Raw genomic sequence first — 27,789 nt, 5'->3', positions numbered from 1 at the left:
GCTGTTAGCACAGAGCCCGATGCAGGGCTTGAACTCACAAACCGTGAAATCATGACCTGAGCCGAAGTCCGGCACCTACAACTGAGCCACACCCAGGCAACCCTAAATAGTTAACTTCTAAATCTGAAAATCAAATACCTAAGAAAAGTACTTGTTTTTTTTCCCTGAACTTTAAAGCAATCTAGTAAATTCTCAAATATCTGAATTGGCAATAATAGGGAAAATCCTTCATTTTAGGTAGCTGAGTCATTTCCCCGTAAGGTGAGTCTCTACACCCTCAAAGGCATGCAAACTTAGCTAAACCAAAATAAAGATAGGAAAAGTGGGAAAAATAATATATTTAATTTCCAAAATTCAAGGTGAAATGATATTGTGATTATCTGATAGTTTAATCTGTCAAAGACTTTCTTCTCTTTTTCCATATAATCAAGAACTGAATATTTTTATAATGGGTTGAGTTATTAACACTCTTCTCCCTAAGCTATACCTGAGAATCCAGAAAATGTCTAGAAACCTGCAGTCCTGTCCTTACCACTGACTTATTTTATAACCACAGTCAAGTGCTGTTTAAGATCCAGTTTCTTGGGGCGCCTGGGTGGCGCAGTCGGTTAAGTGTCCGACTTCAGCCAGGTCACGATCTCGCGGTCCGTGAGTTCGAGCCCCGCGTCAGGCTCTTGCCTGATGGCTCAGAGCCTGGAGGCTGTTTCCGATTCTGTGTCTCCCTCTCTCTCTGCCCCTCCCCTGTTCATGCTCTGTCTCTCTCTGTCCCAAAAATAAATAAACGTTGAAAAACAAAACAAAAAAAAGATCCAGTTTCTTTAAATAAGTTAAAAACAGATAAAACTGCTCTATCTCATGAAATTAAGTTTACTCAAGTATCTGACACTTCCGATGTGCCACTCACTAGGAGAGCATTCTGAAATATAAGTCTCCCACATAATGGATTTTTCAAATCCCACTCAAAGCTCCATCATGAACTAAATTTAGTTATAACTACTACTGTACATCAATACAAAGCTAATTAACTCAGCTATTAAAGCATTTATAATATAGCTTTTGTTACAACTAAATTGTAGGTAAAAGCTGTCAAAATCATTTTATGTATTTAAAAAAAATTTTTTTTTACATTTATTTATTTTTGAGAGACAGAGAGAGACAGCGTGAGCAGGGGAGGGGCAGAGAGAGAGAGACACAGAATCAGAAGCAGGCTCCAGCCTCCGAGCTGTCAGCACAGAGCCCGATGTGGGGCTTGAACCCACAAACCGTGAGATCAGGACCTGAGCTGAAGTCAGAAGCTCAACTGACTGAGCCACCCAGGTGCCCCCATTTTCTATTTTCAACAGGATCCATATTATAATTTTTAAGACTGTATTCCTGATCAAGGATTTAAAAAATAAACAATTTCAAAAACTCACAAATATAACCAAAAGTGCTACAGAAAGCCACAGAAACTAAACAAATATATGTTTATAGTATAACAAAATGGGCATTTGAAACTATAGTTAAAAATCTTACTCATATAATATTTTTATTTTTATTTTTTTTTAGAACGTAGAAGAGTTTTAAAGGGATGGTTAAAATGGCAGAGTCTTACTCAAATTCAAGACCTATCTCTTAAAACACTACTCAGCCTTCAAGGTTCAGTTCAAATTTCATCTCTTTCATAAAGCTGTTCTAACTTCTGTAGCCAAAAGTCTCTGCTGCCAGCTAAAGGCCACATGGGATGCTAGAAAAACCATGCCATTTGAAGTTACTGATGAACATGGCTGTAAGTATTAGCTTTTCTACATAATACATTTGTAATTTTATGTTCATTTAATTCTTCTGAACTTTAGTTTCCTCATCTGTAAAATGTGCATAATATTCCCTTCAGTGAGGTCTCAGGGGCTGAATGAAATAAAGTACATAAACTACCAGTGCCTGTCATGTAGTTTGTACTGAATATATACATGTTACCTGTCATTTAACTTTTTCTCTCAATGCTTTATGCTTTTATAAGTGCTAACATTAAATATAGCTTGTGATAAAAGAAAATGTTTAACTCCTGCAAACCAGTTTTCTTTTTAGATGGAACACTTCCTAATGGCAGTTTTAATGTTACTGCCTTGGTTCAACAAATCAATACCAAAATGAGAAAGATGGTAACTTAATGAGAAAGACGTACTAAATCTTTCAATGAAGGCTTAGTTTATTTATCCAAAGTAAAGACTATTAAAATCCTGGTAAGTATATTGAATTATGAAAAATTTCTTCTTTAAAGAGAACAATGCCAATACAAAATGGTTTTAAATTTCCGTTTTTCAATAGAATGTCAGTATTATAGAAAAAGATGTGTATTTTATGGAGTCAGTTACCGATATATTAGCATGATATATTGGGACAACAGTGTACCTACCAGTGGTTTCAAATTAAAGCACCCAAACTACACTCCCTATACTTAAACTTTGAATAGTAACAGTGATAAATATGGGAAACAATACGTGATCCATGCAACTGAAGATTACAACACAAGAAGTAACCCTAACCTTATAACCTTAACCAAGCTTATATAGTAACCAACCTAAAGGAGAGGGCTGCCCCCGTATAACTCCATTCTTGGTTCTCTCCTCCAAGTCCATAACTTCTTTGTATATCAACTCTGAAAAAGAGGTGAACAAAAACAAACTTTTCAAAGTCTGAGAGCCAACCTCACAAATATCTGTTTTAAGTTGAACATTTTTACACACATTAAAGACTTCTAATAGTGTCCTTTCAATGGTAAAGTGTCCCTAAGTGTCAGTCTAAGATTCAAAGGTGTTTGTAACAATACCCTGATCCTGAACAATGAACTATACTGAAGGAACAAAATCTCTGGTATAACTAATGTTCCTAAAGTTGGATTAAGGATAGAGCTGGGGTTAGAAGCCTTATCTTTTTTACTCCACCAGAACTCTGTACTATACCATATCATTCTACACATGCTCAGTTCTGTCTCAGTGAGAGCTTAAATCACATTTGTTTCATTCATGTCTTATATCCTGGTTGTGACACAGTAACCTAGTACATTGTAGGTGCTTATCCAGATATCTGTTAAAAGACTTAAGTACAGAAGTGTATGGAAGCCTCTTTAATTGGGATGGAATATACATTTTTTTAATATGAAATTGTCAAACTGATTTCCATACAACACCCAGTGCTCATCCCAAAAGGTGCCCTCCTCAATACTCATCACCCACCCTCCCCTCCCTCCCACCCCTCATGTACTCTCAGTTTGTTCTCAGTTTTTAAGAGTCTCTTATGCTTTGGCCCTCTCCCTCTCTAACCTCTTTTTTTTTTCTTCCCCTCCCCCACGGACTTCTGTTAAAAAAAAAAAAAAGCAGGTAGCTACACTTCAACTCCTTATGATTTGAAGCATAACATGCTATCACAGTCAAGATTTTTCCATGGGAACCTCATTTTTTAACTGGACTTCTGGACAGTGGATGGACTGTGTGAGCACTGTTCCAACTGAAGAGAGATGCCAAATGCTGCCTTGAGGTCCTATGTGCCTCCTGCCCTGCATTGTTCTAAGTGATCCTGAGGTCAAGTGTGATGCACCATAAGGGTAAGAATATCTACTTCAGAAGAGCCTTCTAGTCAATGCTACAATCACCATTATGCATCACCATATTTGAGTCAGGAATCCTTTGAGAACTGCATAAGCACAACAAACCCTCTTCTGAGGAAAATGTACAAGTAGAGAATGTTGCCCAGAATTTCAAGGAGTCTGAATTCCTTAAACTGATAAGGAATCTCTGATTATAAGGTAAATTGAGTGGATATGTTGAAATGAACAAGAGCTAGAGACACCTAACTTTCTTTGCTATATTAATCTTTTTGGGCTTCGAAGGAGAAAAATAGGATAGAGGGAAGAATGAAAGATGCTTTTCTTTAAAGAAAAAAAAGGGGAGAAGAACCAAAGCTACTTAGGAGTACTAAGTAGGCAACGCAACATGTAAGTTAATGGCTCTGCCAACAGATTTTTCTTTCTGTTGTAATGCTAAACCTCTTAAGCAGATCTTTAAAAAGGCAGTTTGCGGGGCACCCAGGTGGCTCAGTCGGTTAAGCATTCAACTTGGCTTTGGTTCATGTCATGATCTCATATGGGATCATGGGATCTCCCAATTGGGAGATCGGACCCATGTTGGGCTCTGCACTGGGCATGGAACCTGCTTGGGATTCTCTCTCTCTGACTCTCTCTCTCTCTCTCTCTCTCTCTCTGCCTCTTCCCTGTCCAAACACTCACCCTCTTTAAAAAAAGAAAAAAGAAAAAAGAAAAAAAGGCATTTTGTGGGTAATTACTGTGCTACACTTAGACTAGCAGAAAAAGATACAGAATAAATTCCAGATACATCTTTACACACAAACAAAAATACAGTTGACTCTTGAACAACATGGGTTTGAAATGCATGGGTCCAGTTATATGTGGACTTTTTTCAACAAATATATGCACAGTACTATAAATTTTCTCTTATGATTTTAATAACATTTTTTTTCTCTACCATACTTTACTGTAAGAATACAGTATATAATACATATAACATTAAAATCTGTGCTAACCAACCATGTTATTGGTAAAGCTTCCAGAAAACAGCAGGTTATTAGCAGCTGTTTTAGGGGAGTCAAAAATTTTATGTGAATTTTCAAGTGCGTGTGAGTCAGCACCCTAACCCCTGCATTGCTGGAAGGGTCAACTATACTGTGTTACACTGATTTTAAGATGCACTTTTATCAGTTTATTATCTTGGAAATGGGGCTGCATCTTACAATCAATGGTGCCGTGCCCCTGGCAGTGTTTTCTTAGTGGTATACAGCGGTGTGTTTTACAACTGGTGGCCTATTAAGGTTATAAGAAATACATAAATGCCTATTCTAAATGTAATGGTATATAAAAATACCAGGCAAGATATTTTAGTACACACTTTGATCCACAATTACATCCTTGTACATTACTTATTACATATACAGATATACTAGGTTCTACTCAATTCTATCACTCTGGTGGGCTCTAGAGGGTCTGTGTGTTTCCCTAAAGTCAACTCAGAGAAGACTAATCTCTGGTTATTCCTAAAAAGAAAGAATCAAATTCATTCTTCCCGAACAGGTTTATAGACAGATCACTTGTTTAAGTTTGTATCTCCTCACTACCTTTAGCCCTGCAACCATTGTGGTACTTAGCTCTTAATAAGATGTCCTCTGTCTCCATTTTAAGATAAGGTAAAGAAGGGACCAAGTGACCTGCCCAAAGTCATGCGGCTATAAAAGTCATCAAATTACTAAATGACAACAATGCAAATGGAAGTGAACAGGATCTAAAAATTATCTGGCTCCAGTGTTCCAGGGAATCTTTTAATGAAAGAAACACTTTAACATTTCTGTGACAATCAATGTATTATTAATGTTTACCCACATACACAAAGTAAAACTACCATATTAGAGTTGCACAGATTAAAAATTAACTCGGTTGGGGAGGGTGGGGGTAAAACAGACATTCTACACAATGCTGATGGAAGTATAAACTGCTATAAGTTCTATGGAAAGTAATTTGGGAATATCCTTTGGCCTGACAAATCTCCTTATAGGATTTTTCTTACAGGCCCGTTCTCACATGTGCACAACAACACTGCAGAGCTGTCTGTAACAACAACAGCCTGGACACAAAGCTCTTCAAGAGGGAGTTAAATACAGAAATTGTGACACAGTCGTACAGCAGAATGCTAACAGCTTTTAAGCCAAATGAGCCAGATATGTGGAACGAGACAGAAGAATCTTGAAGATAAATGATTATATCAACAAAGCAAATGTGAACAGTATACGACCATTTGTGATTAAAACAGGGTGGGAGAGAAAGAGAGGGAGATGGCAAACACAAGTCTGTGTATCTGTACACTATGGAAGAACATACAAATTTCAGAAAGCACTGATGTGTCTCTCTGGGGTAGGAAACATGAGAGATTCAGATTAAGTCAGGGATGGAGGAGACTTAATTTCTACCTCTGTAAAAACATTAATAATCCTCTTACCAAATACCAGTTATGAATAACAAGTATCTTTAATTTTCCTAACATGATTAAATCAACATAAAGATTCAGATGCTCTTTCAGCTTCATCTCTAAGAACTTGGCGAATGTTACCTTTCCACTCTTCTATTGTATGTTCCCTTTCATCTAATTGCTTGTCAGGTATCTTGGGTGGTGGCTGAAAAACACAAGGGCAGTAATAATTGAGTTGCTTTATTGGGAGTACATAAATTCTTTATAATTATTTGAAGTATTAGAGGCTTTCAAAAAATACATCATCAGACCAACCTTCTTATGTAGAGAAACTAATTTTGGACAACAAAATGACAAAAAAAAAAAAAAGATGTTGAACTGTCTTTTTCTCTTCTTCCAGTTTTTGGAATTGTCACATATTATTTATATTACGGAATTGTGCTATGCTTTGGACACAATAATTTGTTTTGCAATTAGTTACAACGTTTTCCCAAAGTGTTCAACATTCTAGCTCATTATGTAAAAGGCAAGGCAAAAAGGTAAGAAACAGTCGGATGTAGCTTTATTTTGTGTCAGGGGTGCTTGGAGATGCTCATTAACTTAAGATACCATTCATGCAAAAACAGAAAAATACCATCATCATTTATCTATACTTTTATTTAAATTTAAAAAGTCTCCTCCAAACCTAACTCTAATTCAATATATTCTTCAAACATTAAGAAAAGAACTTACAGCTTCTGCTTCAGAAGGATCATACCAGACATTGATATATGGATGCTGGAGGGCTTCATCTACAGAGATCCTTTTAGATGCATCAATTACCAGCATTTTGGATAACAAGTCCCTTGCCTGACTGGCTGTAAAAATAATGATGTTAATGTACATGTACCTCATAAAAGTTTTTAAATTACCATAAACTTCAGAAACTTGACATTATCATTTATCAAAAAGTATATGTTTTAAAAAGAACAGATTTTACTATAAAATCTGGTCATACATATGGTCAAAAAAAAAAATTTACAAAAAAAAGTAACTGAAGTCTTTCACTTTGTTCCATTACCCAGAGAGGATGCTGGGTTATATCCCGTAAGAACATAAACACACACACACACACACTCAAAATGGGATTAAATATATGTATTTATAAAAAGTACCTTTAAGTTTGTTGTGTTCCGAGTCAGCTGGGAAAAGTACATCGGGGAAGAGTTTCTCAAAGCTATATCCAGCATATTTAGGTCTGTTTTCAACGTAAGTCCTTACTGTTGGTTGTAGTTTCTTCATGAATTCAGGGCATGGTGTTCCAAGCTGTTCAATAACTTTATTCCACTGATCAATATCTAATATCAAGTAGCTAAGAAAAATACTCTGTATCTAATGTTCAACACATTAGTCATATCTATATTAAAATGACAAGAAAATGGCATTTAAAAAACCCTAAGAAAGAATGTGGCAGTTATATATCTTCTGTCTTATAGCCAGCTTGTAAAAGGCAATGACTGTAGACAGACAGAAAGGATCAATAAACAAGCTTTGTTAACCTTACTTTGTGTGTGTGTGTGTGTGTGTGTGTGTGTGTGTGTGTGTGTGTGTCTAATACTGATTTTACCCTAACAATGGAAGCTTAAACCTACAAATTCTATATACAAATGATAGGTGACTGAAGAAATAATGACAATTACTACTCACAGGGAATTTGAATTTAAACTCTGCACAATTCTAGAATACAAAATCTGTCTTTTCTTGCAGCTTATGAGAAAATGTGAAGGGTAAGAAATATTTCTTATAATCTGTCCTACTTTTTTTTAGTTTTCTACACTGACAGAAAATAACCTGTAGCAATAAAAATGATGGGTCTAACAAAAGTGGCATTTTCTTTTGCCACTCTTTGTTTACCTTACGTTAATGAAAATGTTTTTAAAGCTCTGAAACTTAAGAAAATGAGTCTGTTTTGGTAAGTTGTGAGGTTAGGATTCCTTGGTCTTTTTCCTCCTAGTCTTTATACTCCAAGTCTTCTCTACACACTAACTCAACTTTTCTTACTGTAACCCAGTGAGTATGGCTTTTTCCATCCCCGCTCCTACAACAACTCTAAGTGTCACTAGCTGATAAACACGTGACAGATCACTGTTAATATGAATACTAAAAGTGGTCAGATGAACAAAAAGAATGAACCCAAATCTACTCATCACCATATAAAACTATCATTGCTAAAATTATCTGATGAAAATATCAGTATGTTATGTTGAATAATGAGACAGCAACCAAAAAACACGAAACACACAGAACATTAACGAAAGAGGAGGTGTTGGGGGTAAAAAACGAAAGGATGAACAGAAGCAACAGACAATTCTAAGATTCATATTAAGTCCTAAGGTACTTCTAAGACTTACTCAAGTGTACAATTATTAGAAATTTTAATGCAAGCCATGATTTTTGATTTAGGTTAAATAAATCAACTCAAAGCCAGCAAGTAATTGTGGATAATTAACTTGAGCAGTTGTCAGAATTAACATACAAAACAATAAATGAGGGAAAGGAAAGTCTATGTCAAATAGCAGGTGGTATTTTGAAAGAGTAATTTAACAATACTTTATTATCAGGGAGAGACAAATACATTATACCTGACCAAGCTGAAGTGCTATCATACATTTTGACCTTTAGAAACTACATTTTAGGCCAAAGGTAAGGATACGATCTGTACCTGGGAACAAAACACCACCTTTGATCATTTCTCCCATGATGCACCCAACTGACCAAATGTCAACTGAAAACAAAATGCAATGACATTAACATAAAGATTTTGGTTAAAATAAAAAAAAATATTTAAACATTAAAAAAAATCACATACACCATGTATACTTTAAAATTATAGAAAGCAGTATAAAATAAAAATGAGTGACAGTGAATGTGCTCTAACTACCAGCAGAGACTGTATGTCCTACTGCCAGATGCAGCCTACAAATATTTCAGCTTCTTTTCTCAACAATTTTTGAACTATAACAGCCACAAACTTTACATCTGTTTACGAAACCCATATATATATGTGTATATATATATGAATGTACCATGTTTATTTTCATTAGAGAACACAAGGAAGTTCATCACCTAACTAATTAAACTGCTGCAGCAGCACAAGGATACAGTCCCTTCCTGGAAAGAGGATTTTGTGGCAAACCATTTCTCCCATAATGCACCCCACAGACCATAAATCCACTATATGTTTGCAGCACAAAAGAAGGAAAAGCAAAGCAAAAGGTCATTAAAATCAAAGAAGCATAATATGACTGCATTATATAAAAACTGCAAAACATCACAAAAAGAAAAAAGTGATTTTAATTTTAGCTAATGGAATAATTTAAAACACAAAATATTTTTCAAAAGGCTTTGATTCACAAAAGCAAACGTGAAGTATTGCCTTTTAACTACACATCTAATTTTAAAGTGAGAGCTATGCACAGAAATCACATAATTAAGAAACTTATACATTTTGTCTCTAAAAATTTGTTTATAAAATAGGCAGAACAAAACACAGACTTTACAAATAAGGCTGAAAATGAACACGAGGTAGCAAAATTTAAATAAAATTTTGATTCTATTTTGAGGCTTAACTGTGCATTATACTCTCTCTTTAAGTCAAAGAAAAGAAAAAAGCATGAGCAGAAATAATCTAGTATATTAAAACATTTACACAGAAAGAATGTTTCTATGAACAATTACAGTTAAAAAGTTAATCGAAAGCTCTTCAGAAATTTTCAAACTGGATTTCAAACTGGATAAATGTATTAAAGAAATCCTATGCTTATTCTGAATCAGAAGTAATTTGTCTTCTTGGCAATGCCATGTTACATTTACCCTACTATCCCAAAAGGAACAAGTGTTTAGAGAACGAGCAAATAATCAATTAAGAAAACTTAAACTTTTTTCTCCACCTAAAGTTTTTTAAACCCATATAGCCAAACTGCTTTGGTTTAAGTTAGTTTTAGCTGGGTACAGTATGAAAGTTCCTACAGATTTATTATCTACAGAGTCTCCTCAATGACTCACTGACTCTTATCAACTCTAATCAATGCTGAAAAGAATCTGCCAGACACAGAAAGGGCAATCTCCACCTGTTTCACTAATACACCCTGACATTTTATATCTTTGGTCTGAAAATTTGGTAAAAACAGGAGAGTACATGGCTAAATTTGTTGTGGTAATCACTTCATAATGTATATAAACACTGAATCACTGTGTTGTACACTTGAAATTAATATAATATTGTATGTTAACTCTACTTCAATTAAAATAAAAAGGAGAATAGGTGGCTGCAGCTTAATAGAAGAGGGGAAGAATGAGCAATTTAAAAAGAAAGCCTTAGAAACTTGCATTTGTTTTTGAAGTTTCCAGGCCCTTTTTGAGAGCATGAAGAAAAGGGCAAAAGTATTAGGGAGAGGCGCCCATGCTGGTAGACTTATGAAATTAGAAGTCTCTACTTTCTAATACACTCAATAAAGAGACTGCCAGCTCATTACAGAATCTTAGGAACAAAGTTGGTAATAAATTTTGGAAATCCTGTAGAATTAAAGTTTCTCTAAAATTTTGTATTAAGGGGCGCCTGGGTGGCTCTGTCGGTTAAGTGTCCGACTTTGGCTCAGGTCATGATCTCGTGGTTCGTGGGTTCGAGCCCCGCGTCAGGCTCTGTGCTGACAGCTCAGAGCCTGGAGCCTGCTTCAGATTCTGTGTCTCCCTCTCTCTCTCTGCCCCTCCCCTGGTCATGCTCTGTCTCTCTCTCAAAATTAAACAAACACTAAAAAAATAAAGAAATAAAATAAAAATTTCATATTAAAATACATATGAGTTTTGGGGTGCCTGGGTGGCTGAGTCAATTGAGCGTCTGACTCTTGATTTGGGCTCAGGTCATGATCTTGCAGTTCGTGGGATCCTGGGATCTAGGGATTAAGCCCTGCCTTGGGCTCCAAGCTGACACTCTCCCTCTCTCTCTGTCCCACACCTGTGCGCATGGGCACACGCACTCTCTCTCAAAAATAAAAATAGAAATAGAAATAAATACATATGAATCCTTATGATTCAAAACTTTCAAGAACGGAATTTTAAAGGAAAAAGTAATACTCATAAATCAGTTCAAAGAACAATTTTTTTCCAGGGTTTTCATTTTATGGAAAAAATCTACAAAAATAACTTTTTCCTATAGATTTTTAGAGAATGGCAAACTTTAGTTAAAGATCCAGGACATAATTTATATAGATAACCTTAAGAAAAACGTTTTTAAACAAATTTCAAAAGCTGCAAGCGTGGGAAGATACTGTCTGGGTTAGTGAAGTCTCTCAGAACATAGTAAGCCTAATTCAAACAAAAAACTAGCTTTAAAGGGTCAAACTGCTTAGTCTATTTGGCAATATATTCCATTATATCACAGTTTCCGAAAAGCTTTATGGTAGCTTGCAATAAAAGACAAATAAAGTTATTAAAACAAATGGCGGTGGGTGTCACTAAAAGAAGGAAGTTCTTATGTTTAACTTTGCTGCTAATGTTATCATGAGTGAGCATTACATTTAACTCCATTTCCTGAGGCAAAAAAAGGCAATCAAGTGATCTCCACAGTTCTTATCTAAGACAGGAAAGCATGCCAATTCTTCATAGGATAGTTTCTCTTGATGTTAATTTCTGGTAGGGAGCTATGTCCCAAAATCACATTTACAGGTCACTGAGTGACACAATATCCATGACAACCAATAGTTTTACAGCAAATGCAAAAGCAATCTTCATGCTGATCACTTGGAAGTATCAACTCTCAAAAGAAGAGTCTAATATTAAATCCAACTCACCAAATTCTAAGGCATACAACAATTTTAGGTAGAGAGTAAGAAAACAGAACAGCATGTTTACTTAGGAAAGAATAATTGTAAGTGTTTAAAGTGTTTGTTTTTAATTAATTCAGAAAAGCAAAGGAAATTAAGCTAAAACCCTCCATTCAATATAGTCTTTTATAAAAAAGAAATTTGAAGATTAATATAGTTTCTTGATTCAAAGTAAACTGCTTGCTGTTCTAGATTTCTTGATAGAAAAAACACCTAGGTCCTTTTCTAGGGAGTATTTTGGATGAAATTGCATTTTAAAAGTTATAGTTTAAGTTAATAATAATCCTGTGCAGATTTATTCATCTCCTAAGTATCTGAGTGAGATTCAACAATACTTTCTTTTTTTAATTTTTTTTTTAACATTTATTCATTCTTGAGAGACAGAGAGAGACAGAACATGAGGGGCAGAGAGAGCGAGAGGGAGACACAGAATCTGAAGCAGGTTCCAGGCTGAGCTGTCAGCACAGAGCCGGAAGTGGGGCTCGAACCACGAACTGTGAGATCATGACCTGAGCCAAAGTCGGACGCTTAACCGAGTGAGCCACCCAGGCGCCCCCAACAAAACTTCTTAAATTCTATATATGTACATATATGTATAAAATTTCTAAAAATGCATGAACTACATGCCTGATAATTTTCAATCTTGATTCTACTGTTGAAATATATAATTGAATATACCGCAATAATGCTATTTCTTTAAGGCAGGATACAAGGCTTTGATGAAACACTGTTTTTCCCCAAAGACCACCTTAATTAATTATCCATCAGCTTTGCAGAATGGCCTCAATGTAGCTCTTACAGTTTACACTAAATGCTAGAACCTTAGTTTCATGAGATTGGAAATATGTTCAAATATCACCAATGCAAAGTAGGATTATTACTAAAAACAAACTGTCAATCTACCACATACTTCCTAAGTCCCTGTTAGAAATGCTCATTTTCTGGGCGCCTGGGTGACTTGGTTTTAGCGTCCAACTTCCGCTCAGGTCATGATCTCACATTTTGTGAGTTCAAGCCCCGCATCAGGCTCTGCGCTGACAGCTTGGAGCCTGGAGCCTGCTTCGGATTCTGTGTCTCCCTCTCTCTCTGCCCCTCCCTTGCTTATGCTCTGTCTCTCTCTCTCTGTCTCTCTCTCTCAAGAATAAACATAAAAAAATTTAAAAAAAGAAATGCTCATTTTCAAGTTACAGGCAAACAAATGGCATATATTGTTTCAGAGGCAATAGCAACAAACTCTTTATCCAACTGTAGTGCTGACTGTTATGTACTTCTATTTAAATAAACAGGGGCCCCAAGTTTTTCCAAACATTTATGACAAAATTTATAGTTACTTTCAAACTCCTGATAAACACCTCAGTGGTACATTTAACTCTATGCACTTCCAGCCTAAATATTTACATAATAAATCTGATAAACAAAAGCCAGTAACAGTATTTTGAGTAAATAGTGTTTGCTGACCGTTTTCTTTGTAGCCCATCCCTAGGATGACCTCAGGTGCTCTGTAGTAGCGAGTCACTACGTAAGGCGTCATCATAAAACTAGTTCCTGCAGTCCTGGCCAGTCCAAAGTCAAGAATCTTCAAAGTGCAGTCTGATTTTACCACTATATTACTGGGCTTTAAGTCCTTCAAAATACAAAAATAAAAAATGGCTGCTGTGATATATACAAACATTTTACACTTCACAAATTGTTAGATCACTTGTAAAATAATTCATGGTAATTGTTATAATTGTTTATCTCATTACAATCCGTATCACTGCTCAGATTCCTTGTAACAGGTAATTGTGAGACATTAGCTTGATGGCATTTTTCACTTATGAATACATACTTATTACAGAAATTAGCAATGGAAATTATGATTAGCTAGAAATTTTCAATCAAGTGCAATAAAAGCAATTTTGAAAGGTATTTTAAAGCTCACGTAAGAACTGTTACAGTAAAATAAAGAGAATAGTTAAGGTAAGCATTTATACTCATTTGTATACTAAATTACCAGATTTTTTTTTTTTTTTAATTTTTTTTTTTTTTTCAACGTTTATTTATTTTTGGGACAGAGAGAGACAGAGCATGAACGGGGGAGGGGCAGAGAGAGAGGGAGACACAGAATCGGAAACAGGCTCCAGGCTCTGAGCCATCAGCCCAGAGCCCGACGCGGGGCTCGAACTCACGGACCGCGAGATCGTGACCTGGCTGAAGTCGGACGCTTAACCGACTGCGCCACCCAGGCGCCCCCTAAATTACCAGATTTTTAAAAATCTTATTTTAAAGTCACAATGAGCTTTATATAGATAAGTCAACGGGCCATTCTATTGACAATCCAAGACCTTTCAAATTGGCAGATTTTCAGCGTGCTTTGGTGGCTCAGTCAGTTAAGTGTCCGACTCTTGGTTTTGGCTCAGGTCATGATCTCACAATTCATGGGTTCAAGTCCCACGACTGGGCTCTGTGCCTATAGTGCGGACCCTGCTTGGGATTCTCTCTTTCCTCTCTGCCCCTACCCCACTTGCTCTCTTTGTCAAAGTAAATAAATAAACTTTAAAAAAAAAATTAAAAAAAAAAACCAAATTGGCAGACTTTCATTTGTAAAGGACTGAAATGATCTTTTTTTAAAGTCATTAATTATCAGTTTTTTTCAGCTTAAAAAAATTTGTTTTAATGTTTTTTTAAATTTGTTTTTGAGAGACAGAGAGAGAGAGAACAAGTGGTGGAGGGTGCAGAGAAAGAGGGAGACACAGAATCCGAAGCAGGCTGCAGGCTCTGAGCTGTTCACACAGAGCCCAAAGCAGGGCTTGAACCCAAGAACCCAGAGATCGTGATCTGAGCTGAAGTCAGACGCTCAACCAACTGAGCCACCCAGGCGTCCCATGGACTGAAATGATCATTATCAGTCTTTCCATCACTGGCTTCCCACTTTAAATCACACAAATGTGTTCATAAAATTGTTGTCTGCCCATAGAAGTAGGACACCATTGTCTTGGTGCCACTAATCCATAAAATACTAGCAGTTGATGCTACCAAATAAGGTCCTTGTGAAGAATTTTCTATCTGCCCAACCTTAAGGAATTCTATGCTATGATCATTAAAAGGAAGGCAGCAGCAGCATAAACACTCATGACTTTCAAGTCCAACACACTTTGTCTGTTAGCTCTGATGAATCTTATTATGAACCAAGAAACCAAAAAAGCAAACTCAATGTATCTGCCCACAAACACATTCCATTATGGGTACAGACATGCAGTACGTAACGTTGAATATCAATGATTAATACAAAAGAAAAAAGCTGGCCTGTAAGATACTGTTTACACTTTTGTAACACCTATATCCAGAAAATCATGTATGTTGTCTTTAGCATATTTTGATAGGCGATCATGAATGGGTTTAGAAGATATGTACTCCAAGGGCTTTGTCAAATTGAAAAAAGATATCAACAGGCTTAATGAAATATAAAATGAAAGTTTTCATTACAGCTATTTTGTACATATAATGTCGTACTATTTACAAAACACATTATCTCAACAAATACAGCCTGTTCAAGAATTACATATTGCAAAACTGAAACTACTTCAGTGTCTACTGTGATGATTAATGATTAATGGCTCTTTACACTACTACACTCTAGCCTAGAAATAAGGTGCCAACCTTAAATACTTTATTTTGGAAAGATTAAGAGCAAAATATATTTTTTTTACAAATATGTTTTGTCAAGAAAATGCTTCAAAGACTATTACCTGAAATTCATCCTTGTATCAACTTACAGCTTTCCACAGATGTAACACTGCTAACTATCCATGAGAAGAACTAAATTTGCATAAATTTGTGGCAGAGGAAGTAGGATTAATCTAATAATCCAGCTTCTCCACAGTATTTTTCAGTCTCCTCACAGACAAGCCCTAACCATGATTAGCTCTAGTCAATGGGCTGTGAGTGGGAGCAAAGAACAGAAGGGCCAGGGGCGCCTGGGTGGCTCAGTCAGTTAAGCGGCTGACTTCGGCCCAGGTCATGATCTCGCGGTCTATGAGTTCAAGCCCCGCATCGGGCTCTGTGCTGACAGCTCAGAGCCTGGAGCCTGCTTCAGATTCTGTGTCTCCCTCTCTCTGACCCTCCCCCGTTCATGCTCTGTCTCTCTCTGTCTCAAAAATAAATAAACGTTAAAAAAAAAAAAAAAAAAAAAAAAAAAGAACAGAAGGGCCAGTGCACGACACCCTGTTGTCTCTTCCTCGGCTGTGGTGATTAGTACCTCCCAGATAGTGGACCCTCTGTCAAGCGAGCTTGCTGAGCACCTATGTCCTTACCCCACCATGACCTGCACTGGATATGGAGTATGGGCCATAAACCTTAGCTGTGTTAAGCTCCTGAGAATTCAGGGTTTATTTGTTACCATGACATAGCCTAGTTGTACCACTGCGATTTGAAATAAGGAATATCTATTTGGTCTCTGTCCCAATTACTGGCACAGAGCTCCTAAAACCCTTGCATTACCTAAAAGAGCACTAAAAGTGAAAGAACTACTTTTTGTTATTCCTAAGAAGTCCCATTCAACCAAACCAGAGTTTATGTTAAGGAGGTGACTTTTGTTAAGTTCCAAAGATAGGGGGCTGGTTGCCAGGGGCAACAACAAAATGATTAGAGGGTCAGAACTCTCAGCATTTCCCATTCAGATCACCAGGGAGAAGAAGGCTAAAAACCAAATTCAACATCAAAGGCTAATGATTTAATCAATCATAACATGTAATGCAGCCTCCAAAAAAAAAAAAAAAAAAGGACTGGTAAGGAGAACTTGCAGGCTGATGAACATGTGGAGGTGCTGGGAGAATAAATCTTGCCCAGTACATCTCTCTATCTGGCTGTTTCTGAGTTATGTCCTTTGTAATAAACTGGTGAGTTCCCTGAGTTCTGTGAGCCACTCTAGCAAATTAATTGAACCCAAGGAAGGGGTCTTATAAACCTCTGCATTATAGCAGTAGTTCAGAAGCACAGGTAACAAGCTGGGTTTGTGACTGGCATCTGAACAGTGGGTACTTCTGGGCCAGATCCCTTAACCTGTTGGATCTGATGCTATCTCCAGGTAGGTAGTATCAGGATTGAGTTAAATTATCAGATACCCAGCTGGTGTCCAGAAAATCTGAGAAGTGTTTGGTGTGGGAAAAACTACCACACATTTGGCGTCAGAAGTAGTACAGCAATAGTGTAAAAGCAAAGGAAACACACAATGTTTTTCTTTTACACTAGTCTATTTTAACACTGAAATTAGTACTAGAAGTGGGGTGTTACTATTATAGACACAGAATCTTGGCTTAGCAGATTGAGCAGCAGGCAGCAGCGAAATTAATATCAGAGGTTGGAAAGGTGATCCAGATTATATAATAGCAATACATTTCATGATCCTGTCACTTGCAGTAACTTGGAAGGCACAGCACTTGTATACTGAACCTGAAGCTCTAGAACAAGGGTTAACAAATTAAGGCCTATTTTTGTGAAGAAAGTTTTATTAAAACACAGTTCTCTTCATTCAATTACCTACTATATACAGCTGCTTTTGTGTTATTAGCTGTTTTGTGTTAGAGCTAAATAGCTGTGAGAGAGACTCTATCATCTGCAAAGGCTAAAAGATTCTCAAAAGTCTTTACAGAAAAAGTTTGCTGACCCCTGCTCTAGAAGAGATTGGGAAGCAAAACCTATTTCATAATGTGTGTTGATGGCCATTGGCCGCATTTGAAAGAACTAGCCACTTTAAAAGCAAAAATGAAAGGGACCCGGAGTCTAGATTTTCAGGACCTTGCCATTCTAGAAAAGCTAAATGCTACTGAACCCTTAAAAAATGGCACATTGTCCAGTAACTCCCTCCCCTTCCCAACCCAATATATACATTTTCCTTGACTTCACAGTGGTATTATGTCCCGATAAAACCTCCTAACTTGAAAATATCGTAAGATGAAAATGCATTTAATATATCTAACCTACTGAACATTAGAGCTTAAGGCTACCCTACCTTAAACATGCTCAGAACGCTTACATTAGCCTACGGCTGGGCAAATCATCTAACGCAAAGCCTGTTTTACAGTCAAGTGTCGAACAGCTCATGTGATTTATTGGTGGTGTCCTGAAAGTGAAAACCAGAATGGCTGTATGCGTAGGGAAAGCTTGCTACGTGCAGCAGCCGTTCACCCTGTGACTGCGTGGCGGCGGGAGCCACGGCACTGTGACAGAGTGCTGCACCACATTATCGCTAACCTGGGAAAGGATCAAATTCAAAGCACGGTTTCACACCGTACTTTTCACACCACAGTAAAGTGGAAAAATTAGGTGGAGCCCCCATGAGGAAGGGACCATCTGTGCTCTTCCACCTTACTAATGAGCCAAAGTCAGATGACTTGTTTTAGGCAATGGAATGTGAGGGAATATGTTGTACACCAAATCTGAAAAGTTCTCTATATTTTAAAAAAAATTTTTTTAAAAAAGTTTATTTATTTTAAGAGAGAGAGAGAGAGAGAGAGAGAGAGACAGCGCATGCACACAAGCATGGGAGGGTCAGAGAGAGGGCGGGAGAAAGAGAGAATCCCAAGCAGGCTCCACACTATCAGCACAGAGCCCGACGCAAGGCTTGAACTCATGAACTGTGAGATCATGACCTGAGCCAAAAATCAACAGTCAGACGCTTAACCAACTGAGCCACCCAGGCGCCCGAAAACAAGTTTTAAATATGCTTGATTTAGCTTGGCTCTTGCTCCTCCATCTTTCACCAGGAGGAAGGGATGTGCCCCAGGGAGGCACCCTTTCAGCCTGGATGCTGAAACGTGAAGGTGGAACAAACCTGGGATCTGAAGCAGTGCCACACGGCCAACCCTGCAGACCCCTGAACAAGCAATAAACGTTGTCTTATGCCACCAATACCTTGGATTTGTTTTTCATGCATCATTTCCACGTAATAATTCTGAAAACCCTGGAGGGAAGAAGACCAGTAAGATCTTTCAAAAACTTGATGAAAATGCCTCAGACTTGTCAACAGAAGCCTGAAAACTTAAAGGTAGACATTAAATCCAAGAATGCAGAACCAGTGACTAACAACAGTGCTGTGAAAAGAACTGTAATTAAAAACAAGAAGCCTCCTAAATTTCTGAGAGAGTTGTATTGTCAAAGAGCCCAGGGGCGCCTGGGTGGTTCAGTCAGTTTAAGCACCCAATTTCGTCTCAGGTCATGGTCTCACATGTCGTGGATTCAAGCCCCACGTCAGGCTCCACAATGACAGTGTACAGGCTATGTGGATTTTCTCTTTCCCTCCCTCTGTCCTTCTCTCTCTCTCAAAAATAAATAAATAAACTTAAAACAAAAACAAAAACACCTCCATTAGCCTGTGACTCTTCTGGCTTTAAAACAGTAGCTCTCAATTCAGGGCAATTTTGCCCTCAAGGGATATTTGGCCATGTCTAGAGACAGTTTTGGTTGTCGTAACTGGGAAGTACTGGTGGGATCTAGTGGGTAGAGGCCAGGAATGCTGCTAAACATTCTACAAGGTGCAGGACAGCTCCTCAAATGAAAGAATTCTTCATCCAAAACATCAGCAAGGTCCAGGTTGAGAAGGGCTGCCTTAAAATGACACTTGGGCTCCCCAATTTTTTACAGAGAGTAAGCTGAGAAGGCTGAACAGCCCCCAAGGAGAACAGATTTTTTTTTTAAAGTTTATTTATTTACTCTGAGAGAGAGAAAGAGACAGCATGCAGGGGTGAGGGGGAGGGAGAGAATCCCAAGTAGGCTCTGTGCTGTTAGTGAGGAGCCCAATGTGGGGCTTGAAACCATGAATGTGAGATCATGACCTGAGCTGAAATCGAGAGTCAGACGCTCAACCAACAGAGCCACCCCGGTGCCTCCCAAACACATTTTCTAATAAACACTTCAGATATATTTAAAAGGATAGTGGAAAAGAAGGACTCTTCACATAGTAGAGCCAGGTACCACAGAGAACAGTGTACAGAGTGTTCCTTGCGGAACTAACCAAGGAATATTCCTCATCCCCAAGGGAAGTGACATTCACAATGCCTGCCCAACAGAATTCCAAATTACAAATAATCAGTGTCTGAGTTTTTCAGTTTCCCCAATGGGATTGTTTACTATGGTTACCCTGGCCTGGTGTGACCATCATATCTAGGGGATGGGGGCAGGGGGAGTAAACAGGAGTGGTCAGATAATTTGATCATTTTAGCTTCTGGACTAAAAGGAACAATGTCTTGATCTGAAGTAGAGATTACCATGTATCACTTGGGGAATAAATGTCTTGATAGACTAGGACTCTGGGTTATCTCCCCTAAGCAAGGGGTGAGTGTACTATGTGTGGCATAAAGGGGGCAAAGAAGTGTTCGACAGCCTGAAGGGTAGGGTACGGCAGAAACTAATGCTTACCACCATTTCGAGCTCTGCCTCTCCACATTTCCCTGTCCCTCATAGTTAAGCAGGTCCTCATGACTAGTTCTGCCAATGGGCTCAGAACAGAGGTGATGTGTATCACTTCCAGGCCAAAGCTAGAAAAGCCAGTACAACCACTTGGCTTTCTCTTCGCTGGACACAATGACTGGCAACTATGCAGATGGTGAAGCTTGGGTCTCTTGACTATGTGGAAGGAACCCCATTCCTCCCCCTGCCTTGTACTGAAGCCCTAAGAGATGAAAGTTCAGATTATTTTACCAAGCAAGTGATTTTAGATCAGGTTGGGGTGAAGGGTATTTAAAAATTTTTTTAATGGCTATTTATTTTTGAAAAAGAGAGGGAGCGAGACAGAGCGTGAGCAGGGGAGGGGCACACAGAGAGGGAGATACAGAATCTGAAACAGGCTTCAGGCTCCAGCTGTCAGCACAGAGCCTGACGCGAGGCTCAAACCCACGAACTCTGAGATCATGAACTAAGCTGAAGTCGGACACTGAACTGACTGAGCTACCCAGGCGCCCCAGGGTGAAGGGTATTTAAAATTAGTAGCAGAGCAGAGAGATGAGCATCAGTTGTGGCCTCAAGACCAGCTATAGGAGAAGGTGCTGTAGTTTATCCCATGAAACTTCTTATAACTTCCTCAAGGAACAGACATCAAATAAAATCCTGGAGGAAGAGTCTCCAGAACCTACTGTATGAAGGAAATGGGAACAAGAGGGACCAGAGGTGTCCTACAGTGGGTCCTCTGGTGGCTGTTCTGATTCCTGATTCAGGACTGAGGCACTCATTCTTCTAGCTGCTGCCAGCGTTGGGTGCCGAGTTTGCAGCAACTCTCTCCAGGAACTGCCTTCAGCCACAGAGAGCCACTTTTCCAATGTCATGCTGCTCCCCAGAGCAAAAGTCCAGTTAAGTCAACAGCTGAGGCCTCTGGAGTGACTGCATCCAATTCAATTTCTCCCTCTGTCCAGTTTTACTTCCTTTACTCCCTCAAAGATGCTGATCCCTAGGGGAATCCCCAACAAACTTCTTACATGTGTTATCTGTCCTAGAGATTTGTTTCCCACATAACCTGACCTAAGATAAAGGCACAGACTTCTTCACAGTATGTCTCTTATTGGCTCAAACTTATTATGTAAATTTTCTACAGTTGTACTTATTTTTACCACTTTATCTATCCACGCACGCTAAGGGAGTATGTTAAAATATCCCGATACTGGGGTGCTCGGGTGGCTCAGTTCGGTGAAGTGTCCAACTTTGGCTCGGATCATGATCTTGTAGTTTATGGGTTCCAGCCCCGCGTCGGGGTCGGGGTCTGTGTCTGTGTCTGTGATAGCTCAGAGCCTGGAGCCTACTTCAGATTCTGTGTCTCCCTCTCTCTCTGCCCCTGCCCTGCTCTCGCTCTCTTATTCTTTCTCTCAAAAATAAATAAACATTAAACAAAAATTTTTTAAGAAGTATCCCAATACCATTGTGTTTGCATAATTCTTCTATTTTCCACAGTTTAAACTCTGTGTATTGTAACTCCACTTCATGTATAAAGTTCTTGACAGTTACTAAATAAGTGAATTACACCCTTTATCCTTACAAAGTCACTGAGAAATGCTTTCCCCCTGGCTCCACGATATTCAATTTACCTGACTAAATAGAGTTATCCTTGTTTTCATGTTTCATTTTCCCAGTACATCTTTGCCAATGCCTTTGCTTTTAGCCTTTGGAAGCTAGTTACAATTGTTTGCATTACAGAAACACACAGTTGTTGTTGGTAGTTTTGTGTGTCAAAACCTGAACTTTGTTCATTAAGGGGTTAATTCCCTTTATCCATTATGTTACCTATTGGTCTTCCGTAATTTAATGTTGCCGTTTTATGTTTCTTGCTATGTCTTTTGTTTCCTATCTTCTGTCATGTGGTCTGTGATTTCTGTTACCCCCATTAATCTGAAAATATTCTATTTGGGAGATTTTACTTCACTAAAATCAAATTCATTTCCATGGTGGCACATTACTATCCTGGTCCACAGGGCAAAAGAAACAAACAGAAACAAAACCCAGAAGTTGAACTCATTTGCCTCTCACAGAATAGGAATATGGGATGAGGAAGATAACACAACTTCCCATTGAAAGAGATATCTCCTATGTTGCTTAAAGATGGCATCAGACATAATATTATAGCAGTTGCATATGCAATATACAAAGCAATTCAGTCAGAACGATAATTAAGGATAAGCCTAAATATGTCACATACATAACGGTCTGAAAATAGTTAATCTGAGAACAAATCTGTTTTCATTTTGAGTTAGATTATTTGACACAAGGTAGCTCAGAGAAAAGACAGAATTCCAATGAATTAAATACTTTTCAAGAAATCTGTCTCAAATTAAATGCTATACTTTTCCAAGAATAAGCTAGAATTAAAACTAAAATACAAAAAACACACGTCCACACGTTCATGTCAGCATTGCTCACGATAACCAAAAAATGGCTAACAACCCAAATGTCCCTCAAGTGATGAATGGATAAACAAAATGTGATATATATCCATAAAGTGAACTATTGTTTGGCAATAAAAGGAATAAGTACTGATACATAATACATAGAGGGATGAACCTTGAGAACATTACTCTAGGGAACAGAAGCCAGACACAGAAGATCATATTATATACAATTCCACTTGTAAGAGATGTCCAGAACAGGCATATATATGGAAACAGAAAGTAGGTTAGTAGTTGTGTGGGGCTGGGGGCAAAGGGAACAGGGAATAACAGAAATGGAAGGCTAACAGGTGCAGGATTTCTTTAAGTGGGGTGAAAGTGTTCCAAAATTAGATTGTGGTCACGGCTGTGCAACCTTTGAGTATAGTAAATAATTATTATACACTTTATAAATTGTATGGTATGGGAATAACATGTCAATAAATCAGTTAAAAACAGATTACAAAAATATATAATATTTCTGAACATCTGAGAAACAACTCTGATGAATACTCAGTTTTATATCATTGGTAATGATAGCAGGATATTTATATACTGCCTCATTTCAAAGCAAAACTAAGCTTATTCTACTCCATATAAACCCGTGAAGTACAACGCCCCAAAATATGATTAAAGACAGTGATGTCAGCAAAAATGGAAGAGTAGACTGCTTCACAGAAACGCCAAAAAGCAGAGCAAAATGGATCAGAATACTTTTTCAGAAATCTGGAAAACAGTCAAATGTTCACAACAACCAAGTAAACATAGAATTGAGACAAAGGCAACTTAAAAAACAATAGGCAAGAGTGTGGTGTTTTTACTAGTCCTGTCCTACCCATCTTCTTGGCTGCCCGCATTCTCAGTGTGGGACTCTTGTCTTGGGCTAGACAGGGGGCATTTCTCAAAAACACTGCAAGACAATTGAATAACCTATTCTGCCTGTGACAAAACACTGAAGTTGAAGAAAACAAGATGTGGCATATATTCAAGAATACAACATACACATAATAGAAGTTTCAAATAAGAGGAAAAAGAAAAGGGGGTAGAAAAAAAATTGAAAAAAATGAGTGAAAACATCCAAATTTAATGAAAGTCATAAATCTACACATCCAAGCTGCTCAATAAACTCCAAGGATAAAAGCAAAAAGATCGTCACTGAGACATATTATAATCAAACCGTTGAAAGCCAAAGACAAAATGAGAATCTTACGAGTCAAGAGGGAAGCAACTTGTCACTTATAAGAGATCCTCAATGGTATTAACAACTGATTTCTCAAAAGCAATCACAGGTGCCAAAAGGCAGTGAAAAGACACATTTAAACTGCTAAAAGAAAAAAAAAATCCAAACAAAATTCTGTATCTAGCAAATCTGTCCTTCAAAAGTAAAGGAGAAACTTAAGACACTCTGAGATACAGCTATGGCAGTTTGTTGTTAGTTACACCTGCCCTATAAGAAATGCTAAAGGGAGTCTTTCAGGTAGAAATAAAAGGACACTAAATAGTAAACTGAAGCTGTAAGAAGAAATAAAGAATACTGGTAAAAGTCGTTACATAGGTAAATAACAAAGGTCAGTATTACTGTGTTTTGTGTTTCTAACTCCTATTCACCCCCACCCCACATATGATTTAAAAGGCAAATGCACTGAACAATAATAACATATCTATCTTATTGGGCACAGTGTATAAATATGTAATTTGTGACAACTACAACATAATGGGGGAAGAACAGACTGTATACAGGAATAGAGTTTTTGTATGCTATTGTATGCTATTGAGGGTAAGGTGGTAATAATCTAAAATAGATTCTGTTATAAATTGAAGAGACTAAGTTTGCAATCCCAATGGTAACCTTTAAGAAAATGACTGAAGATGACACAGAAAAGGAAATGAGTAAAGAATCAAATGGCACACTACTAAAAAAGCAATTAAACACAAAAAAAGCAGCAATGGAAGGATTGAGAAACAAAGAGATACGAAATAGAGAAAACACCATGGTGGCAGAAGTGAATTCTTCCTTATCAATAATTGCATTTCATGTAGATAGATTAAACTCTCCAAGTAAAAACCAGAGAACAGCAGAAGGGATACAAGAAAATTGATCCTATTAAGAGAGTCTAAAGGAGACTCACTTTAGATTCAAAGGCACAAAGTGGAAGAACGGAAAAAGATATTTCAAGCCAACAGAAACCAAAAGAGGGGTGGAATAGCTAACCTAGTATCAGACAAAATAGACTATTAGTCAAAACTGTTACAAGGTGGGGCGGGGGGCGGGGGGGGGGGGGGGCGGTGTGCCTGGCTGGCTCAGTAGCAAAAGCATGCAACTCCTGATCTCAGAGTTGTGAGTTCAAGCCCCACGTTGGGTGGAGAGATTACTTAAATAAAAATAAAACTTAAAAACAAAAACTGTTACAAGGGGCAATGGAGGACAATAAATTTTAACAGAAACATCAATCCCTCAAGAAGAGACAGCAATTATAAACAACAAAGCTCCAAAATATAGGCACAAATGGACATGATTGAAGGGAGAAACAGATAGTTATACAATAACAGTTGAAGATATCTATACCTACTTTCACCAATGGACAAACAACTATGCAGAAGATAAGGAAATAAAGAATGTGAACAACACTATAAACCCACTAGATGTAACAGACATATATGGGATACTCCCTCCAAAAACACTGCACATGCAACAGTCTCCAGAACAGACTACATGTTAGGTGACAGAACAAGTCTCAATAAATTTTAAAAGACTGAAATCATACAGTGTATCTTCTCTGACCACCATGGAATGAAGCCAGAAATCAAGAAAAAGGAAAACTGGAAAATTCACAAATTTGTGGAAATTAAACAGCATACTCTCAAACAGCCAATGGGGCAAAGAACAATTCACAAGGGAAATTAGAAAATACTTAGAGATGAATGAAAATGAAAACACAACATATAAAAATTTAGGGAATAAAGAAAAAGCAGAGCTCAGAGGGCAATTTCATAGCTGCTGTTTAAGCTGCTGAGTCTGTGGTATTTTGTTATGGCAGCCCAAGCAGACTAATACAACCTAAGTAAGTGGAAAGATACACATTCAGCGTCCATGAACTGAAATACTAGATATAGTTAAGATGGCAAAACTACCGAAGCAATCTACAGATTCAATGAATGAAATCTCTGTTTTTAAGTTTATTTTTATTTATTTTGAGAGAGAGAGAGAATGTGTGCATGCACACGAGCAAGCAGGGGAGGGCAGAGACAGAGAGGGAAGGAGAAAATTCCAAGGAGGCTCCCTGCTGTCAACAAAGAGCCCTATGTGGGGCTCAATCCCATGACCCTGGAGTCAAGGGCTGAGTCAAAATCAAGAGTTGGGAGCTTCACCAACTGAGCCACCCAGGTACCCCCAATGAATGAAATCTTTATTAAAACTGCAATGACTTGGGGTGCCTGGGTGGCTCAGTTGGTTAAGCATCTGACTTCAGCTCATGAGTTTAAGCCCCTGCGCTGTCAGTGCCAGGCCTGCCTGGGATTCTCTCTCTCTGCCCACTCCCATCTCAAAAATAAATAAATAAACCTAAAAAAATAAATAAATAAACTTCCAATGACTTTTCTGCAGAAATGGAAAAGCTGATAATCAAATTCAGATGGAATCACAAGGGGTCCTGAAGAGTCAAAACAATATTTAAAAGGACTCAACACTTCCCCATTTCAAAACTTACTACAAAATTAGTTTTTTCTTTGGCTGATTGTGCTTTTAGTATCCTCTATAAGAATTCATTGTCAAATAATTACCTTTATTTTTGCATTTTCTTCTAAGAATTTTATAGTTTTAGCTCTTATGTTCAGGTTACTGACCCATTTTGAGTTAATTTTTGTGTATGATGTGAGAAAAGGTCCAAAGCCATTCTTTTGCTTGTGGAAATCCAGTTGTCCCAGCATCATTTATTAGAGACTTATTGTTTCCCAACTGGCCTTTTGCACCCTTGTTGAAAATCAGTTGCACCCTTGTTGAAAATCAGATATGCGATTTTATTTCTGGACTCTTTAGTCCTATTCCATTGGTCTAGGTTTCTGTCCTTACAGCAGTTCCACATAATTCTGATACTTGAATTTCATGAAAATTAAAAAACTTCTGTACATCAAAGGATATCAAGAAAGTGAAAATATACAAAATGGGAGAAAATATTTACAAATCACATATATGATAAGGGTCTAGGGGGCGCCTGGGTGGCTCAGTCGGTTAAGCGTCCGACTTCAGCTCAGGTCACGATCTCGCGGTCCATGAGTTCGAGCCCCACATCAGGCTCTGGGCTGATGGCTCAGAACCTGGAGCCTGCTTCCGATTCTGTGTCTCCCTCTCTCTCTGCCCCTCCCCCATTCATGCTCTCTCTCTGTCTCAAAAATAAATAAAACGTTAAAAAAAAAAAAAGGGTCTAGTATCTAGGATCCAGAATATATAAAGAACTTCTGTAACTCAACAATGAAAAGATAACCCCATCAAAATATGGGCAAAGGACTTGAACAGACATTTCTCCCATGAAGATATGCAAATGACCAACAAGCTTATGAAAACATTCAACATCTTTAGTCATTAGGAAAAGGCAAATCACATGGAGATATCACTTTGTACTCACTAGGATGGTTGGAATAAAAGTCAATTAAGTACTGGCAAAGATTTGGACAAATCAGAATGTTCACTGCTAGGAACATTCACTACTAGGAATGTTGCTGCTAGGAATGTAAAATGGTATAGCCACTATTGAAAACAGTTTGGCAGTTCTTCTAAAAGTTAAAAAAACAATTACCATATGATCCAATCCTAGGAAGATACCCAAAATAATTGAAAACAGGAACTCAGACAAATACTTGTACATGAATATTCATAGCAGCACTATCCACAAAAGCTAAAAGGTAAAAATAACCCAAATGTCTATTAATGGATGAATGGATAAATACAATGTAGTAAATGCATACACTGCAATATTATTCAGTCATAAAAAGGAATGAACTATTGATACATGCCACAACATGAACGAGATTGACAAC

General features: G+C 37.8%; 1 protein-coding gene across 8 annotated transcripts in view; it reads right to left on the bottom strand.

The window, feature by feature from the left end:
• The window catches only part of MAPK8 (mitogen-activated protein kinase 8), a 100,179-nt gene that overhangs the window by 3,129 nt on the left and 69,261 nt on the right, over window positions 1-27,789 (bottom strand). For 5 of the 8 annotated variants that reach the window (XM_045437984.1, XM_045437989.1, XM_045437985.1 and 2 more), the window contains 6 exons: window positions 13,331-13,496; window positions 8,704-8,775; window positions 7,166-7,348; window positions 6,744-6,868; window positions 6,153-6,216; window positions 2,561-2,638 (listed from right to left, as the gene is read on the bottom strand). In XM_045437984.1, the coding sequence (XP_045293940.1) occupies window positions 2,561-2,638; window positions 6,153-6,216; window positions 6,744-6,868; window positions 7,166-7,348; window positions 8,704-8,775; window positions 13,331-13,496 (688 nt within the window). Of the gene's footprint in view, window positions 1-2,560; window positions 2,639-6,152; window positions 6,217-6,743; window positions 6,869-7,165; window positions 7,349-8,703; window positions 8,776-9,152; window positions 9,225-13,330; window positions 13,497-27,789 lie in introns of all 8 variants that reach the window. The other 3 variants (XM_045437986.1, XM_045437991.1, XM_045437990.1) reach the window with 1 other exon arrangement.

Source organism: Leopardus geoffroyi, chromosome D2, assembly GCF_018350155.1.
Source record: "Leopardus geoffroyi isolate Oge1 chromosome D2, O.geoffroyi_Oge1_pat1.0, whole genome shotgun sequence".
Lineage (NCBI taxonomy): Eukaryota > Metazoa > Chordata > Mammalia > Carnivora > Felidae > Leopardus > Leopardus geoffroyi.
The sequence above is the reverse complement of the archived record's forward strand: the minus strand, read 5'-3'. Positions and strand labels throughout refer to the sequence as shown.